General features: G+C 42.5%; 1 protein-coding gene across 4 annotated transcripts in view; it reads right to left on the bottom strand.

The window, feature by feature from the left end:
• Positions 1-23,428, bottom strand: part of CAMKMT (calmodulin-lysine N-methyltransferase) — a 386,639-nt gene that overhangs the window by 3,289 nt on the left and 359,922 nt on the right. For all 4 annotated transcript variants that reach the window (XM_055328617.1, XM_055328620.1, XM_055328618.1 and 1 more), the window contains 3 exons: positions 22,098-22,172; positions 14,874-14,937; positions 4,413-4,544 (listed from right to left, as the gene is read on the bottom strand). In XM_055328617.1, the coding sequence (XP_055184592.1) occupies positions 4,413-4,544; positions 14,874-14,937; positions 22,098-22,172 (271 nt within the window). The remainder of the gene's footprint in view (positions 1-4,412; positions 4,545-14,873; positions 14,938-22,097; positions 22,173-23,428) is intronic.

The raw sequence follows: 23,428 nt of genomic DNA, 5'->3' as shown, positions 1-23,428 counted from the left end.
CACTGTTAAAAAAAAAAAAAAAAAAAGCCAAGAAGATGGCTTCACAAACTTCCCAATCCAAACCCACTAACCAGGACCTACCAACTGTAAATACCTTTGTTGCCAGTTGCCCTAGTGATAGAAGGAGCTCACTGAAATATTTTACAGAGGGAAGAGGGGGCCAAGCTAGCTCAATTCTTCCTCAGGGATTGGGGATCAGGGAAAGTTGATTACTCAGCATGAGTCAGCTGACCTACTCACTCACAATGCACTAATATACAGAGACTCAAATGAGCTCTTTATAAAGTCCCTGAGGTAATATGTGGGATAAATAATTCTTCTGCAAATATGGGTTAGAAATCACTTTTAACTTGGATTCTGTGCTGACCTCTGGAGGCCAAAGCAGAGGCTTCCTTGCTAGAAGGGGCCAGGGGCCAGCCCCGTGTTGACTGTGAGCCCTTCCCGTGATGAGGAAGGGCTGACAACCCTCAGTAGCAATATTCTACCCCAGCAGCAGATTATTTCTGCACCAGGTCTGTTATGTGAGGGCACTCGAACGCACACGAACGAGGCTGTTGGGAAATACTTGCTTTCGATGAGGGAATGTGATGCGGTTTAAGAATAATTCCCTTTACGCAGGCTGTACTTCTTCGCTCAATGAATAATTATAATTTTAAGAAACAAAAAGCACCTTGGGAAAAAAAATGAACAAAAAGCACGTTGTGAATAAAACAATTTTTCAATTTCATAGGTTAAAACAGGGTCTTTGAGGACTGAACTAAATTATATAGCAGCTATTAGTAGCATTATGCTTTACTTCCTAATTGGATGTAACACGCTCAGCCTCGCCACGGCGCTGCATGAGCAACAGCAGCAGGAATGGAGTTCAGACTGTTTACCCTTTACAGTATCCACAATTATCAACAGCACACCACACAGATTATAAGCACCAGCCACTTGTAATGTGGCATTTTGAATAGATAAGCAGAAGTGCAATATGGGCCATGCTTTTAACACAATGTACCGACTTCACCAACGAGCCCAAGCCTGCTCTCATGGCTAAGCATAAAAAAAAAAAATACAGAACAGAAGCACACTGGTGGCCTCGCAAAAGTTCAAAAACAAAAACAGAACCGGGGCACGTAAAATCATATTTCAGAGAATGCTGGCGCGGCCGGGAGTGTTTTCGTCAACTAATCTCAAGCCGGCTGCAATCGCCAAGTTTAGGTCTCCACCTTGAGGGACAGTGTGCTTCTTGTCACATTCTAAAGGTCCGGAGCCACAGCACTGGGCCCCGGCACTGGAGTCCCAGCCTGGAGGAGGCCAAGAGGTTGGGTGGGAGAGGGACGTGCTTTTATTTTCTTTTCCCGTTGCCTGGAAGGACAGGAAGGCAGGCTTTCTCAAGCGCACTCCACCTTGGGCTGCCTGGTTCCCGAGCACGCTGGCTGCATGGTGTGGGCACAACCGAACAAAAGCACTGGCAGAAAAGTGCAGAATGGCACCGTTTTGATTACAGGCTTGCTTTTTAACGGAAATAAAATTTCACAGTTAACAATGAGGGGTGAAAAGTTTAAGAGGCAAAGCTGTGCCTCCTGATCACTGACTGTTAATCAGCTTCATGGGTGGTTGCCTAAATCTGTAGATTTTTTTTTTTTTTACCTTGCACTACTGCCAAGATTGTAACTAATTTTTTCTTCCCTCCCCTGTTGTAAGAGGAGGGGTGGAAAACTCGGCATAGAAGCCAGCTGTGTATGAGTGACGTGAGGCGCTAATGCAGAGGGCAAAATTAAAATTCATGAATCTCTTCACAACCATTTGTGTAACAAGATTAAGACGGGACAGCGGAAAAGAGCGGCATTATCAGGCGTCTTACAGTCCTCCAGCTGGTTACGCTCTATTCCAACACAGTAGGGCTAAGAGGATAACACGCAGCCCGAAGGAAAACGCGGCTCCTCCGCTCGCGAGCAGCCTCGGCTCGGGGACCGTGGGGCTTTGGCCAGAGATGGGGAGGAAGAAAGCTGATTGCCGCGCAAGATGGAAAACTTTTAAGCCCTGGCTATTAGCACGCGGCAAACAAAAGCGGCCCGGGTGGAGGTTCCCGGCGCGCCCCCGGAGCCCCCGGAGCCCCGGGCGGGCGGGGGGCGGGGTCCCCAGGGGGCGCCCCGGGGCAGGAGCGCGGGGGGCTCCCACCCCCAAGCCCGGGCATCCTGCGGCTGCAAAGGACACCTCCACGTGCGAGCGCGAGGTGGGGCGCGCCAGCCTGTCACCGGCCCGGTGGGCCCGGTGGGCCCCGGGTCACCCGCGCTGCTGGAGCAGGTGGGCCGGGCATCCTAGGGCATCCTAGGCTTCGGGTACCCGGGGGACAAGAGGCACTCTCCTGCTAGAAGCGGGAGGACACCTACCGGCTGCAACTGCTGCTGCCTCCCCACCCCCACCCCCTGGTTAAAAATACACATCGTGGGTCCCTGTTCCTATGGTTCATCAGGGCGCCCCAACCCTGCAGAATATTCCCCTGGCGGTTCCACCTCCCTGAGAGCCAAATGCAACTCTCCGTCCTCACAACCTAAACAGGAGAGAGGCTGTTTCTTAGTCCAGGCCCGCCAAGTGGAGAATTTAACTTTTAAGCAATTACTGATAAGATAGAGAAACCAAGGCCACCTGGTTAATTGTGGCAATTTACTTTTGTGGGACCAGTCAGTCCACGGTTATTCATGGAGTACTAACTGTGGGTTGGTTGCACAATACATAAACTTAAGAGGCGTCTTGAGCGATTTATGGACTGGACTATGCTTAGCAGGGTAGTGTACTGCTTTGGAGATAAAAAGAGGAAGTTGCTGTCTGTTAGGCACTGACAATCTTTTTTTTTTTTTTTTGGCACTGACAATCTTAAGTTCTAGACAAAGGGGAGGTGGCTACTAAGGACTCGCATGTCCCGAGAACACCTCCAATTGTGCAGGGTGGAGATGGGGGGTATCACTGCTGAACATCTCCGCTGGTGGAGAAACTCTTGCCTTTCTCTTCTGATCTGTGACTGAAAAACTGAAAGCATTTGTTCTTCTAGGGGGAAGGGGGAAGACATGGGATCAAAGCAGCCATCACCTGATCCCTGTAGCTCTAGCCTGACCCAGGAGAGAAGGCTGTTTTTGTCCCTTTGGGGTAGAGGAGCTCACAGGGCCAGGAGAGACCCTCTGCCAGAGAAAGCCCTCAGAGCCTTTCCTTTGAATCTGGGGAGGGGTTGCAAAAGGGAAAGCCTCATTCTAGAGTGGCAGGCAAGATTTGAGTAACAAGCCATTCTCTTTTTTATTTTCTGATAGTAAGCAAAGGGCAATCCTACTGTCCAGAGGAGGTGATTTTACCCTTTCAGTTCAAAAAGCATCACTGCAACCCCCGTCCACCCCTGCACGGGGGAGGGGAGTGGCTATATGAAACCTTAGAGACCCCAAAAGAGTGAACCCATCTCCACAAAGTGAGGATTTTCTTTCTCTTGCCCAAAGATCAGATCCACTTTGCATATAATTTTTTCAAAAGTCAAAATACTTCTCCGTTATATCATAGTCCTGGATAATAAAGAATGCTATTCCCATTTTCCCAGGAGAAAATTAAGGTCAGGCCTTTATTTTTCTGCATTCGTGACTTGTAAAATCATGACAAGTTCAAAGTCTTTTGCCAAGGTCAGACTAGCTCAGAGAAGGGAGATTTCTGTAAGGCACAAAATTACAGAAGTAATATATGTTATATTAGTAAGTGTGATATGTATTAGCAAAGGTGAGATTCCTAAAAAAGTTTTCAGTGGAACGCTTGCCTCTCAGTGTCCTATATTGCTCTATACCTATAAATAATAAAAAGGCTGATAACATTGCTTTATGTAAGCAAGCTTAGAAATCACTCTCAGATAAGTGCTTTTGACCTAAATCTTGTAGCTCCTCGATCTGACATATAACCCCACAACTGTGAAATTCTGTATGAGATTTAACAGTCTCAAACTGCCAACTGACCCAGCCATAAAGCAAGCAGAGATAAAGATTTACAGTCCAACATGATACAATTAGACATTCACCTTCTATTTATTTCAGTACAGCTGAGCAGTTAACCTACTTAAAAGCCGAAGGTTTTTCATTAAAATATAAATGCTTGTTTATCATTCATTCTATGCCACCTCCCCTGCATCCTACAAATTAGTCTATTATGAATGAAAAGATTAGTTTGTTTCAGAGAAAGGAGTAAACAGGAATGGTTTCTGTAAAATCCTTCTAGACATGCAAAGATAAAATATGGCTTTACCACACAAAATAATCAGATACAAATAGCTGTTCAGAAGCAGCACACCTAAGGAGTACTTTAATCAAATATTTAGGTTACCTGCCAAAAAGACCATGATCTCTTCAAAATGCAATGCGGATTAAAGTGTTATCTAACACAAGCAGAAAACTAACCTTGGAGTGGAAGTTTGAAATGTGTTCATCATAATTTTCATGTCTTTGGATAGAGAAATCAGCTTTTTCAGCTAGATTGCAAAACTGGTTTAAAGTATTCCCTCGGCGTGGGGCGAATACCATTGCTTTCCCCTAGAACATTCAAAAGGAAATTCACACATTTTAGAACTGGAAGGCAACCAAACATAACAAACACTGGGTAGAGCATTTAATGCACTGCTCTCAGGTAGGAAACACAATTGTTCTTGAGATGTCCACACAGGATGGACATTCGCAGTGAGAATAATTTCAAGGGTAGACAGACATCAAGCAAGAAAAAATATGTGCATTTCATATTCAAACGTTGCTATGTTTTATCCTTTTCAAATAATGCATGTAATAAACAAAATGTGGCTCGAAGTTGGTATTCTGTACAACACACACCTCTCTTGGGTCCAGTGGTTCAAACCATCAACTAGCTTTTAGAGTAACTGGTCCCTGGCAGTGCCACCCACCTTGAGATGCCTTAGCTGTTGCCAACATGTCCACAACACAGCTCCAGGGCGTGTGGCAACGGATGCTTATACATGTTAGCTTATCGTACCCTGGAAATTCAATACCAAGAAATCCTCCATAGAGGCAAGTGACTGCAATCTCTATTAGAGAATTTTCATGTTTCAGTACCGCCAACAGGCTTTTCTGTGACCACGCTGTCAGAGACAAGGCTACAGGGTCTTCATTTCCAACTTCATTGAATCCTTCATAATAGTCATCATTAGAGCAAAGCAGCTCCTCACGGTACTCAAATGACTGCTTTTCAAAGAAAGTGGTATAATGAGGGTAAACAGGCTTTTCTAAATAAACTTGCACAACCTCATGAGATTGTTGCAGTGGGGAGAATGGATGGACTTGAATACGATATATACCGGATTTCAGAAGACCGCTGGACGCGAAACTCCTTGATGTCCATTTGCTGACTCCCGGGGGGGCATGTGGACCTTTCCTCGCCCTCCGAGACATGCACAGGACAGCTGAACTTCAGAATCTTCTTTTGTTTTTGTTTAAAAGTTGACTGTATGCTTCTGTTAACTTCAAGGTTATACTTCACTTCTATGAAATGCCACGTCGGGCTTTGCGGGAATCATGAAAATATATTCCAGTTTCCTACGAAAGGTGGTTTCTCATTTATCACTGCCAACTATTTATTGAGCATCCAGTGCGTGTCAGGCGTTGGGATAGGGGCTCTATTTGTCTCACTGACTCTTCACACCACCCAACAATATGGGTATCATCAGCTCCATTTTATGGGATGCTCTGAACGGTTGAATAGTTGACCAAGTGGATACAACGAGCAAATGATTGGACACTTAGCTGCCTCCAATGCTGACGCTCTTTCCACCACACGACATTGCCTCCTTATTAGTAATAGTGACGGCAATAATAATAATAACGGCTACCACTGTGTAAGGTGCTTCACACGCCTTCCCTTTCATTCCATCAACCATTTTCTCAACCACCTTGTGCGGTAGACATTACATTTTACAGATGATTAAACATGCAGCAAAGGCTTTAAAGAATATGAGGAGGAATATGTGGCAGGAAGGGTTCTGGGCTTAAAAAGAATCTCCACCATTACACAGCTGTCACCTCAGGAAAATTAGAAGTGGGGAAAAAGAAAAGCTACAGAACTGTTGAGCTAGAAGGGACCTTGGGGATGACATAATCCAATCTCCTTAGTCACCCCAGCTGACCCATGGAGGTTTCTCACTCACCAAATGGGAAGAACAAAGCCTGCCTCCCCCAACCCCGGCAAGTCGTGAAGATCAAATGAGGTGATAAATATGAAAATAATTTGAAAAGCAAGGTTATGTAGATATAGACTAGAAACATCTCCACCACTTAACAGTGTCAGAAAGATTTTATCAGTTCTCTCTCCCTCTCCTTCCCTCCTTTACCTGCAAGAAAATACAGTGATACAGTGTCCTGGACATCAAATGTGTTTTCATACTGTGTTTACATAGACATGTACACACTCAGGCACATAATTATAGCAGCACCAATCATGCCACCACACTTAAGTTTCTGTCAGCTTTTCCAGTATTAATTGCTATTTTCAGGCATTTTTCAAACTTAACAGCAAAAATTCATTTTGATGTGAAACCAGATATAATACATGGTCTCGGCAGGGGAGCAAAAGTCTCCATCAAAAAGGGGAGGGGGCGGAAATACTAGTAGGTCATTTTAGTCATCTCTAAGAGCTGGTTGCCATTCTGGATTTTTAAATAATGGAAGTTGTTTTATTTTAAAGTCACCTGCAAAAGCTGTCTTACAGTTACAACTGAAGAGTTGATTTTTAATAGGTATTATCTAAGCTATATATCATAATGTTTACGTGGCTGCAGGGCTCTTGGCTGGGCTGCTGTTTACATTTATGAGTACACGCTCCCCAAACCCTCACCCCCTTGTTGGTCGGGGTGAGCTGTAGGGGGACCAACTAAGCATATGGCAGCCCTCTCCACCCAGACGTCTCTCCTTCTCTAGGTCTTCTTCTAGCTTACCTGTCCTTCCCTAACAACCCTCTAGAACAGCAGCTGCCTCCTCATCACTCTCTACCCTCTTCCCCCTTTTACTTTTGTTCTTAGCGTTCATCACCACTAACACACTTTATGTCCTTGTTTGTGATTGCCAGTCTCCTCTGGCTGGAATGCACATTTCGTGACGACGGGATCTTCTAATGTTTTATTCACTGCATTTTTCTCAGTGTCTACAAACAGTTGACTCTCAATCAGTATTTATTGAGAGAATAAACTAAATCCAGATGTTGAATAATCTGAGAAATGTGAATCTCTGGAATTGCTTATTCTTTAGAAGAGATTTTCTCAAGAAGCTTTTATTTTTTTTATTTTATTTTTTTTAAATTTTTATTTATTTATGATAGTCACAGAGAGAGAGAGAGAGAGAGGCAGAGACACAGGCGGAGGGAGAAGCAGGCTCCATGCACCGGGAGCCCGATGTGGGATTCGATCCCGGGTCTCCAGGATCGCGCCCTGGGCCAAAGGCAGGCGCCAAACCGCTGCGCCACCCAGGGATCCCTCAAGAAGCTTTTATAGAGTCAGTAGCTCTGCTGGGATTTCAGAGAGCAGCATTCTGTGCACAATACTGTACCCACAACAAAGACAAAGAGTGAGCAGTAGTTTTAATTTCTAATACTCAGTTATGGGTTTTAAAATGTTTTCTTTTTCATTTCATTGAATACAGACTCTTTTGAGATGTGAATCAATATTTAGGAGGGACAAATAGTTCATCATCTGTTCATTCAATAAACAGCCACTGAGCGCCAGCATCCACCCCATAAGGAATGGTTTTAGATTTCCCCTTGTCCTCAGTGGAGCAGGACACACTGGTGCAATCAGAGGAATATGCCTTACAATTTAGGCTGCAAAAAATCAAAACAAGAAAAAAATATATGGATTTCAAATTAGCTCATCACTTTAGAAAAATTATTTTCAATTTACCAAAGCCCAACTTTCTAGGCATTGGAAGTCAGAGAATTATCTTAAACTCAGAATGAACACTCAATTGAATGTAAAATTTTGACTGATGGGCAGAAATTTGAGAGAATTCATTTATCCCTGGAGAGGAGAGACGAGTAGTTCCACTAAACAGCAATGATATTGTTTACATCGTGAGCTCACTTGTTGTTATTTTGCTAGACTAATCTATACTCATATATTAAAGGGTGTGTACTTCTGGAAAAAATAAGTATGCTTCAGATTTCTTTTAAAAGGAATATGCTATGCCAGTGAAATGCCTTTATTCCTGTTTCATTTCCAGGCAACCAACTATTAAATACCAATTACATGTTTAAGCTTATGTTTATTTTTTCTTTACCTGGTTTCTGAGATGCCGCCTTCTTCCCTTACATCTCTCTCAACCCCCTTCCCTGGCTTCTCCACCTGCCTTTGATTATCAGCGGTCCCCAGGGCTCTGCCTACTTTTTCTCCCTGTTCTGTAAAATTCTAGGAAATTGTACCAAAGTCCATGACTTCAGTTCTTACTAATACATCAGCACTCCTGAGTATATATCTGGAGCATTCACCATAGTCCAGGGCCCATCCATGTTTTTAAGGAGCCTGCTAGGTCTAGGAGGATGTTCTGAAAGTACTGTTAACCTATGCCGTCTACAGGGAAACTCAGGACCTTTGGCCCCAAACTCCTTCCCCATCCCACACTGAGTACCTACTATGTACCAAGCATTTCCATACCCTTCACCTTCAAAACGAAACTGGAAACCAGGGAATCATGGCGTTGCCTGTAAAACCCTCCAATGCCACATTCCCCCCCACCTGCATCATTGTCATCTGCCATACATGATTTTCAGACAATGTTCCAGTTGCTTCCAGGGTGACCAGGGAGACCTAGAGAGGAAGTGTTAATCTTACAACCAGTTTAACTACAGCTGCTTCACTTTTAACTGTTTTATAACTGGCGTGATGGCTAAAACTGTTTTGACCAAAAGTTTCTGCCATTTAAAAAGGGATCAACAACCACTGGGTAGCTCTGGGAAGGCAGGTGAAGCCCAGCATGACCTGACACATGCCTATATCTGCAGTTCTGGTTCTGGCCATTCCCTCCCGCACTTGAGCTCCAGGCAGGCCAAAGTCATTGCAGTCCCCCAATTTGTTCCTTTACGGACCCCACTTGCAAACATTCCCTTGGGTGAAATGCTTCTCTTAGCCCTGCTTCTTTGTCTGCCTGGTCATCTCTCCTCATTCTTCAGCATCCAGATTAGACACCCTGTCCCCAGGATGCCTTTGCTGACCACCCCTGGCCTCTACGCTGTGCCTCCCCGCTGTCAGCCACTTCTGCTTTCCACTTCCATGGCTCACCCTTACCTCTGCTATCGCCTTAACCCAGGACACAGTCAGGTAACTGCTCGCTTGCTTGTTTCTCACGCTAGACTGTGAGCTCCTTTAGGACAGTATTTTGTATCTTACTCTATCCCTAGGTGCTAGTACAGCATCTGGCATCTGAGAGGCACACAGGAAATGTCTGATGAATGAACTCCTCAGTGAATATCTCCATCTTCAGATCTTCACTATCTCCTAATTGGACAATCCCGAGCACAAGCTGGTCCACGATGGTGCCCTGAGGAGCTTTGCTGCTTTCAAGCTCCCTCTTACTCCATTGCAGCCTCTATGCTGGCCAATCGGATCTTTCTAGAACCCACATCTGACTCTACCACTGCTCAAATATTGTCAGTGGCTCTCTATTACCCATATAATAAAGCCCAGTGTCTTCTCAGAGTATCCTCAGCCTTTCATAAAATGGTACCCCAAACTAACCTTTTAAACTTTTCTCCTGCCCCTCCCAACCCTAACCCCCAAACCACCCAGATTCTCACACTCCAGCCAGAACAAAGTTCTTGTTGACCCTAAAACACAAGATGCTCTATATCTGTGAGCGCTGTACCCTCCTCACCAGGGATGCTACCTTTTAGTCCCCTTCCCTGAGGCTGAAGGCGCAACTTCTCACTATTCAAGACCAAAGTCAAATGCCACTGTCCCTACAGAAACCTTTCTCAGGCAGTCAGTGACTCATCACATTGCCTTGTGATTCCTGGTAGCTCAAGCACTAATCCGCCTTACTAAACTGAGATTCTCCTAGTGCTCATGATTCATATGCAGACCCACACCTCACATTCCAGCACAGTGCCAGATAGTAGTCGCTCAACAAATGCTTGTTGCATTATGACAGAGTCCAAACCCCCGAGTATCTCACATTCTATTGAAGATATAAATTAGAAAGATTGCCAAAATGAGTAAGAGCAGCACCATGCTATGACCAAGGGCTGGGCTGTTATAAGCCATTTTGCACTGTCCACTGTGGTTCTACCTGTGTGTGTCTGTTACATTTCCACAACCAGATTATAAATACTTTGGGGGCAGAGGCTCAGCACTATGCACCTGGGCAGACCTTAAGAAAGTACTTTTAGAGCTAGGCCCCTGCTCTGAAGGTCTTAAAACCACCTGGGGACTCTCTATTCCTACAACTGGGAGAGGCAGGTATGACTGAACACAGATTCTCACCAAGAACAAGGGAGGATTTTTTGGGGCCTCTGACCCAGAAAGCAGACAGGAACAGAGGGGGCCTCCAGCACCACCTCAGTTCCCCGCCCTGAGCCCACACTCACAAGGCATTTACCTGAGATAAGCAAAAACAGAGGTTTGTACAGATGCGTGCCGAGATGTTGGATTTTTTAAAAAGGGAAGAAATCTGTCTGGTCTTCCATAATCAGAGTCCATGATTTACATTTATAGCACTCCTTGCATACAGGTGGGGCTCCAGGGATTTGGCATTTAGTTAGGGACAGTTTCTAAAGGTTAAATGAATTCCAAGGTGATATTTTTTGAATTCTTGGCAATTGGTGAGCAGCACCCAGCTGGAGGGCTGTCAACACTGCATCTCTGTCCATCTATTTGTGGTTCTGAGTAAATTCACACTGTCGAGCTGGCTCGGTGTCCTTTCCTGCACCGAAAACCATTTCAGAGGAATATTAGTGGATACCATTTGTTGGTTGTCATTTCCAGGCTAAAGTTCAACTTGCAGGTTGCTGTGGCTGTATTTTAAATTACATTCTGGCCCTCTGATATCAGACATTGCTGATGTACTTTAAAAGAACACAACAGCAGGGGGTCACCTATCAATCATCAGCAACAAGAAGCCACTCATGGGAGGGAAAAAGGTGTGGGGAGGGGTTGTGGGGGGAACATTGCTCCTTGGAATAAGTAAATTTTGCTGACCTCATTCCGTTTTTAGTATCTATTCTTTTCTTCTTACCTTTGGAGTTTGCTAGAGGGTTCCTTGCAGTATTCCAGCAGGAGTCAAGTGTTTCGCAGCTACTTTCAACCAACAAGTTGAGGAAGTTCTATTGGGCTGGTGGTAAACACTAACTGGTGAAATTCGGGGCTCCCTCTTGTGACTTTGCAGCCACAGGTGCCCATGTGGCTGAGGATGTAAGTGCAGCCCTGGGATTTGACAGTGGTACTGGGCCAAGCCAGGAGCCCACTGTGGTGGCTAGGCTCTCTCTGTGGTCTGTCACCCTCCCTGATGAGCCCATTACAGAAATCTGAAAGCAGCAAAATTCCTCCTCTCCACCTACCTATTTTGCTACTGGGTTGTAGCACTCCAGACCACTGATTTGCCTTAGCTAGAAATCAAGGAACTGCACACCCTGAAATGGTGAAGTTCATTTCCTCCCACAGCTCGCCACCTGCAACCTCTTGTTCTTGCCCACTAGCAGTCATCTCTCTCATCTTGCTCGGTCTGCAGTAGAAAGTATCATCTTCATCCAGGTAGACAGTCCTCTTGGGGCCACTGAGGGACCTGATGCAGGCACGTGGGACGTGGGTGCAGGGGACATGCAGCAGCAGGTGTGTGCAGAAGTCACTAACGTTCATGTCAAGAGAATGGTGTGCTTCCCCCCTCCCACCAGCATTTCTGCAAGGAGAATGCCCCCTGTAATTCTGCACTCACCACAGTCAGAAAGTTTCTCTGGTTCTTCTAGGTCACAAGAGCTAACATATATTCAGAGCCAGTCACACTCTAAAGCTTTCCGATGCATTGGCTTGTTCCCTCCCCATTTTACAGATGGGAAACTCAGGCTTCATGAGATGAACCCAGTAGGCGGCAGATCCCAGATCTGAGCCTTAAGCTTTTGGGCTCCAGCGTCCAAGCACAGTTTCCCTCCATAAGGAGGACTTAGAAGAAAATAGGGTGAGAAGGTAGTTCCAGAGCCTGCTAGTGTTAATCAGGGATCAGAATTTGGTCCTCCTGTCAGCCAAGTCAAGGTCATTTTGGACAAGTGTCTCATGTGTATTAACCCTGACAGGGTAACACAGCAATAAGGAAGAACCAGTTTTCATTCTGGCGTGCATCCTGTGTGCCAGGTGCTGTGCTAGGCATTTCCCTAGGTAACTATTTTACATCAGCCCAGACGAAGGACTTACACCTCCCTCACCATGAGGTAATGAACCTCAGGCTCAGAGAGCCTTGACAGGAAAAGCAGATTTGCCTTGTGCGTGCAGATATTTCTGACTCTTTCCACCCTCCACAGAAACCAGGGCCCTCCTGTGAATCTGAAGCATTTGGCTAGGGTGCAGATTTTCTGGAGCACTCTGAAAACTTGCTGCATCGCCCACTGAATTTACTGAGCCTTGAACGTCCAGGAACTCAAGATCCACCAATGTTGCCTCTCAACTTGCGGCCTCTGTGGCCCCTAAGGCACCAGGGCCATAGCACCATGGAGGAGTTGTCTTGGGCTCAAGAGAACGCTGAAAGCAGCTCTAATTGTAAGGCAGTAAACCTTGAATGTTATCTTGGTCTTAGACTGTGATTTCTCCAACATCTCCAACAAGTAGGGGGAGAGCTTCTAGAAGCAGAACAGCCAGTCCTGAGAGATTGGAAGAGGAAGGGTTCCGTTTTTGCTCTGGTTACCCCCAGCTCTGGGAACTCTTCCAGTCCGCAGACACAGGATATGGAGCTGCTGGTGGCCACTGCCAAGTGTGTGTGACCCTTCTATGGCCCACCTGGTGGAGGCCCCAGGAGTGCAAGTGCCCTGCCTCCCCCGAGCTCTCAATGGGGATGAGATTCCTGAGCAGTCATTTCAGTATATCCATGTGCCACTCACAGCTTGGAGTTCCTCTCATATGGTGGGTCTTGTACACCATAGGCTAGAACACCCGGCAGCCTTGTGCATCAGCCATCCTACTCTGGGGCCCTGGCTCTTCCTTCTCCGAGCTAACAGTATCAGCTGTCACTAGGAGGGCTGCTGTGTGGAGCCACACTCCGGGCAAGGTTTAGGGTTTAATAAAGGGTACAGGAGAGCTGCTCGAGATTCCAGTCCAGTCTGCATTTAGGACTATTCACAGCCTGGACAGTCTTCTATTGTAAATCATTTGAATGACTTACAATAGATCCTAGGTAAATCATGCAAGTCTCTGCAAAATGGAGTATTTGCCACAAATAGGCTTTGAAGGGTGTTGGTGAAGTACAGTTTGTGCCGTGTGAGATCCAGAGTCCTTGAAAGCATTGTACTTTCGTATGATACATTTTCACGGAGGCCTTTACATCCAAGAATCTCCGTGCCCTCTCTGAAAATCCTGACCTTGCAAATGCTCACAAGAATCACCCAAGGCTAACAGAAGGGATGAAGAGGCCCCCAATTCCTTCTTCTACCCTCAACTTGGGCTGCTCACTCAACCATGGCTGCAGCCATCAATAGACTGGAGCATGCCCCTTCCTTGCCTCAAGACCTACTACCCGCCTCACAGGGGGAATTGAGAAGGCCAATTTAATTTAATTGATTACCACTTACCAAGCTGTGGTTACTCCTCTGAGAGGCCTATTTAAAGTTTCTGAGCTATATAGAGATAACAAAATAAAAAGCAACAGTGTAAGGCAAAGGACGATTATCAAATTGCTCTGGGGACTTTCAATGTGAAAAAGATATAAAAGAAAGATTGAAAGGTATTAGTCTGGAAGTCTCACCGAGGTCAGAAGACTAGAGCAAACCTTCTTAAAAAGACTTTTGAAACAAAACTTCAGAAAATACTCTCCACACACATGCACACTGAAGCACTTTCTCAGATAAATATGAGTTCCTGTCTTAGACTGCATTAACATTGTTAACCTATTTTAAATTCCTATGGCACAGCAAGAGTCTTCCATACTTATAAGATTTTTTTTTTTAAATGCATGAGCTTTAAACTCGTTTTCTTACTTTAAATAGATGTATATTAACTCTCCGGTTAGGCTGCAGGACCTCCTAGCTTAGTGTAACAGCCCAACAAAATAAGAGTGGCTACAAACTCTGTAATTTACTCACAGGCATAAATGGATATATAAATGTAAAAATGTGCACAATATTTTATGCCATGCTTGGCTTCATTGTGACCTAATGTTTATAATATGTAAATAATGGCTTCCTTTTAAAGCGAAGAACTTTTAATATACAGATTCATCTGAAGTCCTTTTTCTTTGATATAAACAGAAAGAAAAAGAAAAAAAATTTTTTTGCAATAAATAAATACCCAATGACAAAGGTTACCATTGAAGGGATTTAAAATGACAGAAGTCAACAGAAAACTTTCAATATCATACTTCTACTTTAATATGAAGATATTGTTATCAAAGGAAAAGACTCAAGAAATTCTTTGATAAAAATGATCTCACACTATCTTTGAAGCGGTTTCATTTATTTTACTACCCACTGTGTTCCTTATCAGAAGGCCAAGGGTAAGAAGTTTCCTAGTTATGATTAGGAAAGAATCTGATAGATCAGAAGACCCAATTGAAGTTGGACATAATAAGTATTAAAGTATTACATGACATTAATCCTGCCATTCCATTACTCTCTCCATCTTTGTGCACAGACTAATTATTCTGAAGCCAGTGTTCAGGAGAAAATAGAAACATACTTACTCTGGGCTGGAGTAATCTCTTTATTGCATCAACAAGGCTTGCTCTGTATTGGTCCAGAAACAGGCTGACATTGAGAAGAGAGCAGAATCCAGATTAAATTGGGTTTCCAAGTTTAATGATACTAATGGAGGTAAGTACAAGGGTAATTACACATGTTTACTCAACACCAAAAAGGGAGAAATTGTTTCCCTCCATTCAAGTGTCTCACTGGAAGAAAATAAGATTGTGGTCAGTGTTATCCGACCAAAGCCAAGTCATCAACGTGCAATTGGCCAGGATTCACACATGACTGGGCCATGTGTTAGTGTTAAAGGGATAAAGTCTAAGCTGGTGTTTGGGGGAATCATCTGGTTGAGATGAAACACTTCCCATCATTAGAGCCTAGTCTCTGTAGACCTGGGCCATCGGCCCACTGAGGGTACTGTGAGGCCACCCTCCAGAAACAAACAACTGTGATGCCCAAATCACAGAACAGATCTCAGGTGATGATGGTCTTTAGTGACTAGGAGCAGTGCTGAGGTCAGACTCAACCAATGACTCAGGAGTAAACAGTTTCAAAAACAAAGACCAGATTTGGGGTAGGTGTCACAGAGACCACAACAACTCTGGGTTTTTCTCCTTTGACTTTCACATTGATTTTTTTTTTCCCCCACTTCCCTGTGATTTTTCATTTTCCTCCTTTGGTCTTTTGAGAATTTCTATTATTGCTCTGTCACTCCTTTGGTTGGGTCAGTCTGCTTGGGGCTGATTTCCCTTCTCTGGGACTTGTGGTCTAGAGCACTGAGCAGCCTTGTGCATCAGTCATCCCATGAGGGGCCTCCATGGAGCCCCCTATACCCCACCCCTTCTAATGCTGCAGTTTGCTGTAGGACCCTACTCCTCATATAGCATGAGTAAGTACCACCGATTCTAGGGCCCTGCCTCACCTTATCTGAGCTAAGGGTGACTATCAGCTGTTAGTAGGAGGGCTGCCATATGGAGTCACACTACAGGCAAGTGGGAAGTACAGTGTAGGGTTTAACAGCACTCCGACTCTGACCTTTCTGCTATGTATGAGGTCTCCACAAAAGGCCTCAGTTTTCCTGGTCAGTAAAGGCCCACCTATTAAAAAAAAAAAGGCCCACCTATGTGGCTGATATGGCCATCACATCGATAATATATATTAGCTGACAAATATTTGTTGAATACCTATTATATACTATGAGCTGTTTCAGGCCCTGGAGACAAGCTAGGAATAAAATAAAGAGCTTCTGGTCTCTATTCATTTATGCACTGCAAGTGCTAGCACAACATACACACCTAGAAGGAACTCTGTAAGTACCTGCTCACTGGCTGACTAGCAGATCAACATGGTCCTCGAAATCAAGCAGCCTATGTAGAGTGTTGGTTTCAATGACCCTAAAACAGGGTGTACACACTCCTTTACTGGTATTAAGGAGTGTGTACTTACACACTCCTACTAACAGCTGATAGTCACCCTTAGCTCAGTTAAGGGAGAATCAACGCTTAAGTAGGAATGTCTCACCAATCCAGTTCTTTCCCAACTCTCTCTCTTTTTTAAAAAAATATTTTATTTATTTATCCATGAGACAGAGAGAGACACACACACACACACACAGAGACATAGGCAGAGGGAGAAGCAGGCTCCCTGCAAGGAACCCTATGTGGGACTTGATCCCGGGACCCTGGGATCACACTCTGAGCCGAAGGCAGATGCTCAGTCACTGAGCCACCCAGGCGTCCATTTTCCAATTCTCTCATTTGAGAAAGAGGAGTGGGGATAACAGTTTATGAGAATTTGCTAAGAAGTCAGTACTTGGGTTCAACTACGGTGTGTTCGCTAGAAGATTCTTCTATAAAAGGATGTTTTGAGCAATGGAAAAAGAATCCTTTCAAGATGAGTTAGAAATCATGTCTAGAATGGGAACCTTATCCCACTCCATCCATCAGCCAGGATAACCTGACAATGCGCCAGGGGAAAATTTTCGTATCATTCCATTAAAAAATACTTAAATCTTAGAGTGTAGAATGTATCTGATTCAAATGCCTGTAAGTCATACTAATTGGTGATTAATAATCATTAAGGGTTGATGAGAAAGGACTCAAATTCTGTGTGGTTTTTAAAGTTTTCAGGACTATATACCTTACTCTTTAGTGAAGTGATATTATCTTAAATTTTAATAATTAAGCATTCTGTTGTATGTGTGTGTATTTTTTAAATTTTATTTTTAAGTAATCTCTACACCCAACATGGGGCTTGAACTCACAACCCTGAAAGCAAGAGTTGCACACTCTACCAACTGAGCCAGCCAGGTGGCCCTCTGTTTTTTTTTTTTTTTTTTAAGAAGACTAATTGCTGTAGGAAAATCTGTCAGTTTCTCAGGCCTGCTGGAGAGCTGGCTGGTTGGGATATACAACATTAAGCAAAAGAGCAGTCTTCAGTTTATACCTGTGCATCCTACAGGATGCACAGCAATTTCTGTCAGCAATAAATAATCAGCCCCTTAAAAACCGAGCTTAAAACGTAATCTTATAAAGAACAACAGTCAACATTAGTGACGTGACAAAGATATTAACATTGCAGCTCACTGGAGAATGTGACTTAGCACCCAAGCACCCATTCCAAACACAGTTGTTTGAATGGTGATGTTGTCTACTCGATCCTTCCAAATTAAATTTCCTCAAAGCAATTTCTATCATTCTTGAATAAGCCTTTATTCCCAGCAAGCTCACCTTTCTACTTACCTCTGATGCAGAATTTATAATGCTTTGTAGGATATGTCATATGAGCAATTTCAATGTGCTTTAGTGGGAGTGATACATAATCTGAAAATTCACCCCTTAAATAAGTCCTAATGGGCTCAGAGAACAACAGTAGCTTAAGTGGATCTACTTAAAAAAGGCTGAGTGGGTCACTGATTAGAATGGAGATAGCATTTCAACTCTCCCTTCCGTTACTGATCAAAATACATGGACAGTCAGTCTAGTTTGGCCATTAAAACACACACACACACACACACACACACAACACACACACCACCCTCTATGTAATGGACTTGTGGAATCAACTCGCTTTGTTTCATTGATCTGAATCACAGATTTCTCGACAAAGGGAAGGTACCGGGCCACCACTTTCCCTGCCTCCCATAGGGTCAGTCAGAGTTTTACACAGAGCGCAGGCATCTACTTCTCTACTCAGAGGGAAATAAATTAGTGTAGCGGACAAAGAGGCATTTCTCTGGGAGCATCCACAGAAAGGAGACCTCTGTGTAATCTTTAAGGTGATATGTGAAGTTAAATTCCTTGTTGTAGATTTAACTTGCAGCAGAAGAATGGCCTCTAATAGTTTTTATCCACTGATGGTTGGGGAGCCGGGGACTGATGGAGGTTCTGATCTCCCTTGGGGCTTTCACCCAGGGGGCCCGATCTCTGGCAGTCTGTTTATCCTCTCTGGGACTGAATTTTAGGTATGAGGTGAAAGGACTGGCTGCATTCGTGTTAAAGGGTTTTTCAGGTGTAAAGGTGGTGATTTAGAACTATCCATGATCACAGCATCTGGAAGAAAATGAAGATATTCCAGAGGCTGTTTTGAGGAAAAAAAAAATTCTTCCATAAAAATACCTTAAACACCAAACTTTTTTCATAATTTAGAAAGACAAAAAAAAAAAAAAAAAAAGAAAGAAAGAAACAATCCACTATATGTAGTGTAAAAATGCTAAGGGAGCCAGTGAGGCGGTGTAACCTTCCCCTGCCACTATGTCTCTCCGCAAAGTCTCAGACTGTGTGTGCAGACATGGTGTGGACTGTCCTGCAGACCTAGCTCAATCAATGTGTCAGGCTATGGATGGCATTTCAGACCTGCTTTCCAAGCTTTTAGATAATTCCTATGTATGGAATCATTTTTTTTTATTTTTTGCAGAGCTACAATAAACTGGAAGGCCTTCAAACATTGACTGAAAGCATTCATTGGATTAAAAAAAAAACACACACACACACACAACATCTTACTTCCAGACTCTTAGATTATTGTGATTGAACAGGAGTGTAGAAAGGCAGGCTGAAAATTAACAATCACTTGCTATTCTCAACTGAGCAAGGACCGGGCTGGACTGCATTCCAGCAGAAAGGAATGCTTCTATGGAATTCGATGTTAAATAAGTCAACCAAGGAACTTAATAGGCAGGTTTTTTCCCATACCTGTGGTTGAATATTCTAATATTTTGATGTTTGTCAACAGCATCCTTTGCAGGTGTGGCTGTACCTCGATTTTTCCTTCTGTTTATTTCAAAGTTGACATTTTACAAGTTATTTAGGAACTGTTGAACCATGAAACTATATTTCATTGTCAAGTATGCTGAAAGGTGAAATAATGACTAGCTTTCACAGCTTGCCTCTTTATTTTATAATCTAGTTGAGCTCCTAAATGTAGATGTGAACTAAGAAGACTGTCTTTTCTGGGAAATAAGTTATTTCCCCCATAGCCCACGGGTTTATGAATGTTTGAATGTAAATATATGAATATATGAATGATTTAAAAACATAAACATATCACCGCTCGTTGTAATCATGTGCATTTTACTTGAACCACAATGTGGGTTTGGAATAGGTTTGTGAATAGAGCTTGTTTTCATGTAAATGGGATCAAGCAGTACCAGTGGTTAGCTATTCAGAGAATCAGACAATGCCACCCTTGCTGGAAATGCTTCAATAAGGAATTTAATCCATGTACCTAATATTTGAACTCCAACTCTTGCTTCATATTCCTATGGCCTAAGCCAGATCTCATTGGCTGACAATAACCAAAGGGTGGTGTGAGACAGTGTGATCTATTTATGTGTGGCACCTATTTCTGCCACTGAGTATTTCAGGTTTCATCTTGGAGGTAGTGTCTAAAGAGAGGGTTTTTTGTTGTTGTTTTTATTCCCCTCCTCTGTGACACTGTAAAAAAAAATGCAGCATAGTCTGCCTGCCTGTCCCTAGAAACAGCACCCACAGAATAACTGACAGAGAGATGCCAAATTGACAGGACATAAAGAGCGCCCAGAGTCTGTGCTTCACTGCTTTGCGCACAACATGCATATTATAAATATCACCGTGCTTTCTAAGTTTCTAAGCAGCTTACCCATCCCTGTGAATATGAAGAGAGACCATTACCAAAGCATTTCTTTTGGAAATAATATCAGCATTGCAGTGAGAGTAGCTTAATGTTTCACATTTACAAATGGGAAATTATAAACAGACTGACACTCTGGCACTTACAACACCAGGGGGAAATAAACCCAACTTAACACCTCACGCATAGAAAAGCCATTTATAAAATAAAACTTGGGTGTACTTAATTCATTTGAATCCGTAAATTCTCACATAGCTACTAAATGTGTGTGTGTGTGTACATTGTACTGCGTTATGTATTTGTAATGAAAGCCTTCACTGAATATGCATTATGTATATCAGTTGTACGTGACCCTGTTGTTCGCTAGGGAAAAAAGACTATTTCTCAAACATGTTGTGTGGCTATTTTTAACCTCACCAAGAACATTAATCAGAAAAGAGCTTAAATCTTACTTCCTCTGCTTGTCTTTCTGGTACAAATAGGATGACATGGTGTGAGTGTCCATAACACAAGGTCTGACAAAGCCAGGCTGTTCTGATATTTTTGTGAAGGACACATTTAAACTCGAATCTCCTGGCCAGAGTTGACTTTCTCCACATGTCGGAGCCCACGGGTGCAACCCTCATCTAAACCTCCAAGAAGATGCTGCCCTCCTTCCTTCTTTCTGCTGCTCTCTGATCTGACTTTCATGCTTAATCTGATCTGATCCTGCCAGCATTATCTTCATCTGTGCAATGAAACCTGGAGGATCCTTTCTCATATTTGGTGAGGAGAGGCATTTACTAAATTACTAGTTCAAATCATATGGTGAGGTCTTAGCTCCTTATTTTTGGATTAGATGAGGGATATAGCGTTAGGCACAATATCAATGATTAGTCCAAAAGCTGTTTTTTCCCTCTTTGGGCGCAAGGTTTTTCCGAAATTGGGTGCAAAGACACTAAAAGGGCCATGGAAAGCTAGAAAATCTCAGCTAGAAATAGAATAGGATACTTATTTTCCATGGGGAAGTATTTTTCAGAAGAAAAAAAAAAGAAAGTAGATCTGATTCCAGTGACTTACATAGAGGAGTTACCTATTGAAAGTCTTAATTTTAAAATAAGAATAGTAATGACTGCTTGAAAATCTCATTTAACTCCCCTTGAGGGAAGTCATCTATCTCCAGGTTCTGGATCTTATAATTGGGTTGATCAATACAACAGAACTTCTTCAGAATCTGAACTTGTTGTGTTTTCAAGTCTCAAGTGTTGTAAAAACATAATGAAACTACAAATAAGATCTTACCCTTCCCAGGGAAAATATTTTTGAACTGTCAATGTTTCCATATGCTGAAATAGTTATTATTCAACACGCATGAAGGAAATACCTAAGATTATTTGAGATGATTATTAAGGTTTGATACATATTTATCCTGTAACTTAGGATCAGACTTCATTGACAGTAAGTAGACTGAGCCAAACGAGAAGACAAAATATCTAATGTAAATTATTTTTAAAAAGCAGGCACCTGACAGAGATTTTAATGTTATTTGCATAACAATAAAATGTAATGTTATAATTCCTGTTTTGCGTATAATTAAATATCTTAATTGAAGACACTGAAAATTTAGATAGCAAACATACATTTTAAGAAAAGATATTTCCCCAAAGATATTGCACAAATGGATTGGTTTGTCGGAGCATATATGTGTGTGTACACACATGTACCTATATTCCCTTATATCAATAGTCAGATCTCTTCTAAGAAGTAAGCTAATTGAGCTGTTTGTGTTGATAAACTCCTTTTTCTCCAGACTATTCCTCTCCGAGCCATAATTATTTGCAATTTGCCTAAGTCGTCCATTTACTGATACGTCAAGCATGAAACAGAGGCAATTCCAGAAAATGGAAATGCTTCTCAAAATCAATCTTTGGGAAATAATGTGGTAGAAGTTACTGTGTGATAGAAGACTACCTTATAACTGTCACATGGAGATGAATATTAATTTGTTGAGGTTAAGGTGGCTTTGTGCTTCATTTGTTGACTTTGCTTAGCCGTCAGCAAAGCAGCACAGCCCAATTACTCCAGCAAAGCTATTTTTCCTAACAGGACTTTTATGATTTTTATGTACTTACCAGTCAGCACACATAACAATGCCAAAATGTCCTTCCAGTTGAGAGACATCTGTCTCATTATCCCATCGTAAAATGCTTGAGGAGAAAAAGATTTTTAAAAATCATACTTAGGTTTTTTTTTTTTAACTTTTGATTTTGAGCTATTAACATTATTTTTTGTGGCACTTGAAATTATTTAAAAGGTATATACAAATTATTTCAAAAGGTATAACAAAAAAAACTAGGGATGGAACTGTCTGCTCTGTATTTTATTTAGCCTTCAAATCCAGAAGAGGAGAATTCTCTATTTATATATAATAGTTAAGTTTGTGCTAGTTTTTATGTTTTTTTTTTTGGTAGATGAACCCAGGAAAAATATCTTATTTTTACTGTAGCCATTACAGTGAGTCTAGACTCTTAACATCAATGAGGTACATATTGAGATCAAAGTATTCCCCATCTGACTGGAATACAAATTCATAAAAAATAAATGATGTGAAACTTGGTGTATATCTATTTTGCCTGGCATGTCAGTTGCATTTCTTAGTGATGAAATGAGCGATCTGGCAAGATAGATGAAAAGAAAAGCCAAATTTCATTTGGTAGTTCTCAGGTTTTAGGCATATTTTAAAATTCACCCATCCTGACACTCAGTCTCCCAGAAGAAGATCAGGTTTTCAACCTCATATTAACAACAATAATTAATAACCATATTTAAAAATTCTAGTTGTGCTTATAAAGCTAATGAAAGATTTTAAGTTACTTTTATTTTTTTTTAAAGATTTTATTTATTTATTCATGAGAGTCACAGGGAGAGAGAGAGGCAGAGACACAGGCATAGGGAGAAGCAGGCTCCATGCAGGGAGCCCAATACTGGAGTCAATCTGGAGACTCCAGGATCACACCCTGGGCGGAAGGCAGGTGCTTAACTGCTGAGCCACCCAGGCGTCCCTTAAGTTACTTTTAATAATAATTGTGATGATTAGCATTTTACCATATTAAAATATTTTAATGATTCCTTCCTCCACACCAAAACTGATTTGCAGTGCTATTTTTCAAAGTAAAATTGTGCTCCTATTTTCTATTTTGATTATTATTTTAAACCAAACTGAAAGAGCACATCTCATCCTGTCCAGTTATATTTGCTTATCTGGGTTCTTTATTTCTTCCACATCTTCCTGAGGTGAAAAGCCAAATGTTTAAAAAAAAAAAGTCTTATTTTGGTAAGTCCAAAAGTTCTTCCCAGGTACACTAATATACATTAACGGTAGTGAATTTCTTAAGGTAGAAAAGATTAAACACATCATCATGAAAATATTTATGCACACTGAGCATCAGTTACCCATTAACCT

This window comes from Nyctereutes procyonoides, unplaced genomic scaffold (assembly GCF_905146905.1).
Source record: "Nyctereutes procyonoides isolate TBG_1078 unplaced genomic scaffold, NYPRO_anot_genome, whole genome shotgun sequence".
Lineage (NCBI taxonomy): Eukaryota > Metazoa > Chordata > Mammalia > Carnivora > Canidae > Nyctereutes > Nyctereutes procyonoides.
The sequence above is the reverse complement of the archived record's forward strand: the minus strand, read 5'-3'. Positions and strand labels throughout refer to the sequence as shown.